This window comes from Alligator sinensis, unplaced genomic scaffold (assembly GCF_000455745.1).
Source record: "Alligator sinensis unplaced genomic scaffold, ASM45574v1 scaffold1777_1, whole genome shotgun sequence".
Lineage (NCBI taxonomy): Eukaryota > Metazoa > Chordata > Crocodylia > Alligatoridae > Alligator > Alligator sinensis.
The window spans coordinates 110,979-120,482 of NW_005843174.1; the positions used below are offsets into that span (position 1 = coordinate 110,979).

The following is a 9,504-nucleotide window of genomic DNA, read 5'->3' on the forward strand; positions in this document are numbered from 1 at the left end:
TGGGTCAGTGCAGGCCTCCCCCTGCCTTTTCCAACTGAAAACTGAATATCAGTTCAGTTTGTTATCAGTTCAACCTAGGCAGCTTAAAGGAAGCTGCCTAGATTGAACTGATACTGCCTCAGGCTTTTTGACTGTCTGTATTTAGCCTAACTAAATCTTTAATCCCTTCCCAAAAATAGATATTCCTGCTCACAATTCATATGCTCTTGGTGTCAAGGTCTCTTAAATTTTTCATATATGTGAACATATTATAGGGTCATAATCAGAATTTATCAAATGAAAGTTAGGAGCAGCAGGTAATGTGCTGCCCTTGCTAGCTGGCATGTATAAAAGTTAGAAGAAACACAAGCCACTTTTTTGACCTATTACCCTAAAGGAGGGTAGGGTCCTCCTTGAAAAGATTCAGGGATAGCATAAATGGTGTCAAAGCCCCCTATAAACAAACATTAAAATCATAAGAGAACAGTTTCCCTAAAAATGACATGCATGAAAATTGGTAATGCCACTTCAAAAGGATAAAATATTTATATCTCATTTTTTCTATTCTCCCAATTTCTAGATTTATAAAGCTTACATTACAATCAGTTCCTGGGAAGAAAAAAAAGTACATTTGAAAAAGGAGGGATCAGCACTTATAATCATGTAATTAGATGCCAACATAAATCCAGAATTAAAAAATTAAACATTTCATCTAGCTCCACATTAGGATGATTGAAAATATAAATCTCATACACACACAAGTTGTCTGAGCTACGTTAAATCTTTAACTGCGTTTAACAATATAACAATACTTGGGGGGCAAGTAATAAAGGAAAGGTTAAAAAAATAAATAAAAAAAAACAAAACACAGCTGCATTTCTCCCACAGGTAACTCGCCCTCCCAAAAGCCCTGTGGCATTACTATCTCTTTCATACCAGAAAATGTTTCTGAATATATTGTTCTCCTATATCCCAATATTAGAAGGGTCGTTATGCAACTGTCCTTTATGTCAAGATATCATGTCCACTTACATCACATATTCTGCAATACAGTATTTGGGACATCAAATTTCAGGTTCTTTCTTTGTCTACTTCTTTCCATCTATATATTGTTCTGAAATACCCAAACAAGTGGAGTTCTTGCTCTCGCAACAAAAGGCAGCTAGAGAGCTAATGCAGAACAACAACAAAGTTACAGTCACCTGCTCATTGGACCATCCTCTCATCAGTACAAAGCTACTTTTAGTATTACCAAGGTGGAAAAGCAGAGTAGCAACAACAATCTTTTGTCACTCTGAAAGAGAAAAGTCACTGAGCCTGTGTGGATGCAAAATACATAAAGGCTTGTGCATCAATAATTTGATTAGAAGTGATCGTTAAGGTACTACTTCAGAAAAGCATTTAAGCCTATGCTCAAGTGTCTTCCTGAATAAAGGTCTCAAAAGAGATGTGGATGCAAGTGTTCCGGATTCAAATATTAATACCTCCAATTAAACCACAAAATTCCCAACTTTATTAATATTATTCATCCTGACAAGAAGGGCTACAATAGATAGAGCAGGGGCAGGAAGTTATTTTGAGTGGGGGTACACTTACTGAGTTTTGGCAAGCCATCAAAGGTCGCATGACAGGCAGCCAGGGGTAGATAAATATTAATTTTCTAACTTTTTTAGGGGCCCCGCAGGCCAGATAAAATGGCCTGGTGGGCCACATATGGCCCACAGGCCATGTTTTGTCCAATCTGAAAAAGAGCTTTCGTTCCTTTACAGTCCAAAATAATGCTGTTAACACCTCTCTATGAAAGGATCCATATCCTTTTTTCTTATTTTAGAAGCTGGGAGACATTGTACTGCCTCCAAATAGAGGTGCCTTAAAATGACTGGTCTTACTAATGATGTTCAAACTCTTTCTAGTGATCATGAGGCCAATGAAAAACATCTGTTTATTACAAACAAAACCAAAAGAATTAATAGTTTTCAATGCACTTAAAAGCTAGGAAGTATCAGACTTAACATTGTTCATGCAAGTTCAATTCAACCTCTTTGTCCTCATATACAGTACAATGCATTCGTTAAACTCCATGGTCAGATGCCATATTTTCCAGAGGATCCCTACCTCATTCAGTGAACACAATAGAGCTGTTCTAACAATGAATAAAGTGTGTTGTAAAGAAAACTCTAGTCCATCTCAAAACCTCCTGCCTGATAAGCTGCAGAAGGTGGAAAATGTTTAGAGAATGAGACAGGGGATTGTAAGAACAGAAAGGATAGTCTCCAAGTTAAGGCAGTTGGATGTTGCATACAGAATTGGATTTATAGCTTTCTCGGTCAGAGTTCCTCTGTTGCTAGGCAACTCACTGAAATCAAACTTTTCTCAGGTCAATAGTAATTGCAAAATCCTCTTTTCATAGATGCCCGAGTTTAGCTTAGAGTCCAATCCGGCAAAATATGTAGAGTATGCAGCTGTCCCTGAACTGTGCACTTTGAACATAATGATGCGCTCTATAAGGTTAAATACTTGGGGTGGAGAAATCAAGCTTGGGTGCCCCCATATGGGCATCAAGAACTAGCAAATACTTTTGACCTTGATCACTCTGTGCCTCTATTTGCCACTTATGAAAAAGGGGCAGCACCCATTTATCTCAGGGGGGCGATGTGAAAGTAAATTAATACTCATGAAAAACTTGGATATTGTTGTGATGAGCTTCTCGGAGAAGCCCCTGAGTAAACTAACAGTTTTGTCTGTTCAGCAGTAAATCAGGCCTGAGGCCACACACAGAGCAAAAAATTGACTAGCAACTGATTAAGTGGTCACTGCCATCTCTATCCACTGAAAAAGGCAGAAGTACCTCAAGGATAAATAATATGGGATACTATACGATACAGCATTATACTCAGGGAGGCTGAAGTAAGACTGTAGAGGCAAGCTTAATTCTGTTATTTCCCAAATGTCCAGGGGACAACTCTGGAACCTTAATACTATTTACACATAAAATGCCATTGCACTGCATTTCCCAGCTTTTTAAAAAGTAAACTAAAAAAAACAGAAACCCTATCATGTGGCAGGCAGCATACTGACACTCAGACTAGTTAGCAGGAGGTATGGAACTTTTAGACCATCGGCACAGATGCCTGCCCCTTCAGACATCAATAGTAAATAATTATCCTCTGGGTGAACCAGTGGGGTTTGGGTGGTGGAGTGGGGGAGAGGGAAATGGACAGGTCTACACTTTTTCCAGTTGAGTTTACTCATATTTGCTGACATCAGAGAAAATGGCAAGATGCAGAGAAATGTTGTTCCCTTTCAAGGTCAGGAAAGAAACATGCTGTCATAAGTATAGGTTCTTCCATGGGTCAAGGCCTGTAGGTCAAGGCCCTGCATGCTATATACAGGTAGGCAAGGCAGCACGGGGTCCAATCCCACCATCTGGGGTAGAATAGAAGCAGTGCAGAGCCCCAGGACCCTGATCCAGGCATACCAGGCTGGATGGAGGCGATACAGGGCCTGAAACTCTGATCCTGGTACTCGGGACTGGGCAAGGATGGTACAAGACCCTGGGCCCTGATCCTGGCATTCACAACTGGACAGAGGTGGTACAGAGCCCAGGGCCCCAATCTTAGCACGCAGAATCAGGCAGAGAGAGACATGGGCCTGCACAGCCCAATTCTGCCTGGCGCACAGTCCAATCCAGATGTAAGGTTCTGATTTTGATATGCGAAATCTGATCCTACGGACCAGCCCCCCATCACTTTTAGCATAAGGGGGCAAAAGGCTGAGCAGAGCTCAGGGGCGTGCGAAGCTTCAGTCCATGATTCAATTCGGAGAAGATCTGGCCCAATTCAGAGGCCGAATCACCAAATCCGAATTGAACTGGGAGACAAAAACACCCCTCCGAATCAATTCTGAGCAGATTCAGAAATTTGGAAGACAGTCTTTCAGGGGAACAGAAACTGAGAAGATGGAGGGGGAGCAGGGGGGAAAAGACTGACCTCTCTAGCTGGCCAATCCCCAAGTCCCCTTCCAATCACAGGGCTCTGGGTGAGGAACGTAGAAACAGCACATAAGCCTCTGTCTGCAAGCTTTCTGTGCCTTTTGCAAGTTGTTTCTGCCTGAGCACAGCATCTGAAAGGTACTGGACTGGCGGGGCTCCTACCTAGTCAATCTCCTGCTACTTTCTGTTCTTGGAAAGGATTGGATATAGCTTACTTATTAGAATCCCTCTACTTATCCCTATCCAATCCTTTTCTTTCATTTTATATTTGTTCGCTTCTTTTTTCTCCCCACGTTTTTTAAGAAGAAAGCTGTGTTTTCCCTGGCAGTGAAACTCCTGCACCTATCTCCTTGAAATTTGGCAGACCTCATGCCCTCAGAAGGGGCTACCGTCCCTGCTGTTTTCATCTAAATCTGCCTTAACACACACGCAGCACGAGTTTAGCTTTCAGCAGTTTGAGGTACAGTTTCCCAGAAACCCCTAAAACTATCTCCTTGAAACTTGGCAGGCTTCATGCCCTCAGAAACAGCTACCATCCCTGCAATTTGTATCCAAATCAGCCAAAAAATGACAAGGTTGTAGGTATTTTAGTGATTTCCCATTATAGTCTAAGGCCGAATCTCCCTGAATCAGTGCCGAATCTTCCGAAGGCAATTCAGCTGAATTGATTTGGGACAGTGATCCAAATCTCCGAATTGAATCACTGTCCTCCAAATTGGCCAAATCCGAATCGAATACCTCCCTATTCTCACAGGTCTACTGAGCACCACTGCACTAGATCATTTTCAAAAGAAAAGGCTACATATGTATATTAAAACAAACAAAACAAAAGCAAAACACCCTCGAAAGCCATTTCCCCATCCTTGTTTGCAAAAGCAACTAGATCATTTTGACAGAAGTTTTCCCTTAAAAATAAAAAACCTCAGAGATAATCAAAATTAAAAAATTTAGCGCAAAAATCTAAAGGGTTTAAGCTACAGAAAAAAAAGGTTTATTATAGGAATTGCTTGGCAGCCTGTATCTCAACCACATTACCAGTTGTGTCTATAATCTATTAATCCAGGGGTGAGCAAAATGTGGCCTGCCAGGCCATTCTATCCAGCCCATGGGGCCCCTAAAAAACTTACAAAATTAGTATTTATGTGCCCCTGGCTGCCTGTCATGCGGCCCTCGATGGTTTGCCAAAACTCAGTAAGCGGCCCTCCGCATTAAATTATTGCCCAGCCCTTATTAATCTAAATGGATCTTTTAAATTCGAGGGGGGTGGGGAGTAGAGAGGAATACACAGGGGAAAACAAAAGCCTCGTCTTGGATTTGAGTACTGGCCCAGGCCAGGAAGTGGTTCATCTTCAGCTTTAGCCCCAGCTCAAAGCCAGATCTGTGCCACTGCCTGCCCCAGGCCAGAATGGCTCATTTGCCCCACATCCCCCTTACCTTCTGCTCTGGCTCCAATCCCTCCAGCCCTGACCTGCCAAGAGCTGCCATCACTTCTTCCTAGCCAGGCTGGGCTGGGCCTGGGCCACTATTGCTGCTAACTGCTCCAGAGAAGAACGATGCAGCAGAAGGCAAGAAGAGGGGTGAGCAGGGAGAGGGAGGTAGGGAGATACAGGCATGGAAGGGGCAAGGGGGCAGGGATCAGGTAGCAGGGGTAGACTAGGGGCACAGGAACAAGAGATATGGATCTGGCCCCTCCCCCCCCAGCCACTGCTTTCCCTGACACAGCAGTGGGGGGGGGGGGAATGCAAATTGAATATGACCTTCCACTAATTAAATTCTAATTTACAAATTTTCCATGTATAGAGTTGTTGGGGGGGGGGGGGGGAGGCTTGCCTTGAATTTGAAGTTACCTTGTATTCAGGTAAATATAGTAAACTTGCCCAAACTGGGGACCATCAGACATCAGTACTGCTCAGCCAGAAGTCACACCATACAATGATGTTATGCTGCTTATTATTATTTGTAAATTTGGAGATAATCCCACGCCTCTTCTCTTTATGAATAACCAGTATGAAACACTAGGGAGATTTCCCTATGCAGGTTTTCCTGAGCATTTTCTTCCTCTTTTGAACCCTGCGGAACTTCTTTTAAGGTTCAGCTTCAATCCAAAAGTCTCAACATGAAATTCATTTTTGAGAGCTTCGGGTTTCGTGGGGGAAAAATGGAGAATCATAAATTTAGTATGACTTGTATGGAAAGCCATAAATCAGCCCACATTTGTTTAAAATGAAACCCAAGATCACTCAAGTTTATGGAGTTTCACAAATGTTTTGACAAACACAATTTGAGTTTTGAGTTCATGACTAAATCTGAAACTAGACAAGCTTAGCATGGTTTCCTTTAGGCTTTGATGCAAAGACTTAGCCCAGTTCTGTAAAAAATAAAGTTTTGCTAAAGCTGGTAGCTGCTCCCAAAGAGCATAGGCTCAATTTTGTTAATTCTTGGGTATTCTCCCTACTAGAGCACCAACTGTCAGCTTCATACTTTAGTTTCTCTTTATAGTAGTCTTAAGCACTGCAGGCCACATGGCTGAATTCAACCCTTGTTCTACTGCTTCAACTTTTTTCTTGAGTTCAGAAACCTTATTTATAAGGGGCTGTTTGTTTGTTTTACACTTTTGATTCCTAGGAGGAATGCCATAAGGTTCATGTCTTGAACTAAGCAAAAGATCAGGATAAAAAAAAGTCATTAGTCCCTAGCTTTTCATTAAATAAAGTTGTTTATTTGTTTTATCTTTAAGTTTTAAAATCTTATATATTACTGAGACTACAGACCACAAAGGCCATCTGATACAAGAAAGTATCAAGATGCAAGACTCTTGATATTTTATTTTCCTTCAAATGCCATGCAAAAGCTTCAAGTGTGAAAATGCATTACAACTGGATATGAACATATCAGAAGTTAAAAAGGATTTTTTTTCCTCTGGCTGTTTTTTGTCCCCAATCTACTCCAGGCTCTACCCAGTCAAATGCACAATACCCAGAAGATTGTGCACAAGTTCACAGATGTGGGCACAGCCTCATGACAGCTGCAGTCTGTCTTTAGCAAATAAAACATTTTTTATAACATTAGCTCTGAAAGAGGAAAAAGGCAGTTTTGGAGGTTCCGTGAACACTTACGTTTTTCTGTCATATCTCTTCTAGGTAACTTCCATGTGGTTTAGCAATTGAATGCTGGCTCTAATTGCGTCAATCAACACATTTAAAAACCACAGACTTTTTACAACCAGCAAATGCACTGAAGGATAAGAGATTAGCACACTGTCTGACAATGAGGCAACTACCTGCTGAGGCTAATCAAGCACTTTAGACTCTGATGCCTACAAGATTCTAAACAATAAGAAGGAAGGTATGTATTTTTTTAAATATTTTTACATGCTTAAAAATAGCTTGGTATATTATACATATATATACATATATATATACACACACACACACACACACACACACACACACTATGAATTATATAATATGCTAAATGCACTGAAAAGCTAGAAGACAGTACATTAAAAACAGCATTTTTCATAGCACAAACTGTGTTACTTTATTGTATGCTTAAAATACATCTACTCTAATTCCACAAAAGATAGCCCTTCATCTCACTTGGGCTGCCAGAGTACTAGATAAAATTCATTCTAGAATCTATCTGGAAATAAATCAGATGGGTCACTGGGGAACAACATCAAAACTCCATTCCCATTAGAGGATTCTGCCACTTTCACCTTCTGCTGGCTCTGAAAAAGAGCTATTTTTTCTGACCTCAAGTTAAACGTATATTTTTGTAGCAAAATAACCTCCTTTATCATCATTATATTTCTGCTAATGCAACAGCATAGCTACAGTTCAGGTCTTTTAGTTGTATCATATAGTAAAACTATACCATTTGAGCATTCAACCTAAATTTACATTTGATCAGTAAAATGGACAAGCTTTAGCAAATGGAAGAGTCTGCACTATATAAATAAGAAATTAAGGGTGAGGCTATACAAGACTCATTCACTATCTTCATTTCTTAGATAGTCAAACAATTCTCTCTCTCCAATACTCATATCAATGCAACTAAAAGAAAAACCCTGATATGCAACAGTTGATACAGCTAGTTACAATAAAGAAAATACATACATACATAATCTAAGCAAATACATCTTCTTTTCTCTCTACAGTCTGATAAAAGCAAAAATGAGGCAACCAAATCACCTTTGACAGCTTCTTTAGAAAGGTTTTCTTAGATTGATAACACATTCAGTGTCTTTTCCTTGCTTAACCAAAAGTGTTAGTGCTTATAGCTAAATTCAGCTGTTTCTGTTAGATGTACCTTTTTGTTGCTTTTGACCTCTTATTGTTAACTCCCATGCTCCTATGCTATATTTTATGGCCAAGTATTTTATAAATATTCACTAATTTTCTGAGGTGAAGTACTGGCATAAAAAAAAACTGTGTGTGTGGTGGCCCTTATTAACGAGCTACATGACCTTGCAAATATAGTTGTATTTACCCTACAGTAGTGTGACTTAAAGAGGATGTTCATGAGAGTAAAGTTTCGTAGACATCAACATGCTTGCAACAATAGTTTCAGGCTACGTTAAGAAATTGCTTGAATATAAACAAAACCTCTACAATGTAATGTGAATTATTAAAGGCTATTTAAAAAGTACAAGTCTGGCCACACATCTTAATGAAATTTTAGTGGAACACATTTCTCGTATTGATAAACTTGTGCTGTTCTGAGGAAAGTTGATGTCTTACTTTTATTACTTCGCAGGTTCTGGATATCTTATAACAGCAAAAACACCTACGTGTCCACAAGACAATTAATATGTCCTTAAGCAATGTCTCGAATTGCAATATCTATAATCAACTGGAACCCTTTTCCTATTTTTACTATTTGATTTTCCTCACGGGATTTATTGGGAGTTGTTTTGCGCTATGGGCATTCACACAAAAGAATCAAAACCAAAAGTGTATCAGCATATACTTAATTAACCTGCTAACAGCTGACTTCCTGATGACTTTGGCATTGCCAGTTAAAATAGCTGTCGACATAGGCATTGCTTCTTGGAAACTGAAAATATTCCACTGCCAATTTACAGCATGTCTCATCTACATTAACATGTATTTGTCAATTATATTTTTGGGATTTGTAAGCATGGACCGGTGTCTACAGTTAATGCACAACTACAAAGTGTATCGAATCCAGGAACCTGGTTTTGCCAAGATGTTATCTGCTGTTGTATGGATAATGGTGCTCCTTATAATGGTGCCCAACATGGCAATTCCAATCAGAACAATCAAGGAACAGCCTACCATTGGATGCATTGATTTTAAAACAGAATTTGGAAGAGACTGGCACGTGTTTACTAATTTCATATGTACAGCAATTTTCCTCAATTTTTCAGCCATGATACTTATTTCCAACTGCCTCATTATCAGACAACTTTATCAAAACAAATACAGTAAGAGTTATGCAAGTGTGAAGAAAGCCCTGGTCAATATTTTATTAATAACTGCAGGCTACATAATATGTTTTGTTCCTTACAG

At 39.9% G+C, this 9,504-nt stretch overlaps 2 protein-coding genes across 8 annotated transcripts in view; one reads left to right on the forward strand and one right to left on the reverse strand.

Moving 5' to 3' along the window:
- The window catches only part of MED12L (mediator complex subunit 12 like), a 226,121-nt gene that overhangs the window by 110,836 nt on the left and 105,781 nt on the right, over window positions 1–9,504 (reverse strand). The window lies entirely within an intron of this gene.
- The window catches only part of GPR171 (G protein-coupled receptor 171), a 2,684-nt gene continuing 419 nt past the window's right edge, over window positions 7,240–9,504 (forward strand). Inside the window, 3 exon segments of the mRNA XM_014526849.2 lie at window positions 7,240–7,315; window positions 8,729–9,501; window positions 9,503–9,504. The exon segment at window positions 9,503–9,504 is cut by the window's right edge and continues 419 nt beyond it. Of these exon segments, the coding sequence (XP_014382335.1) occupies window positions 8,783–9,501; window positions 9,503–9,504 (721 nt within the window). The 5' untranslated portion in view covers window positions 7,240–7,315; window positions 8,729–8,782.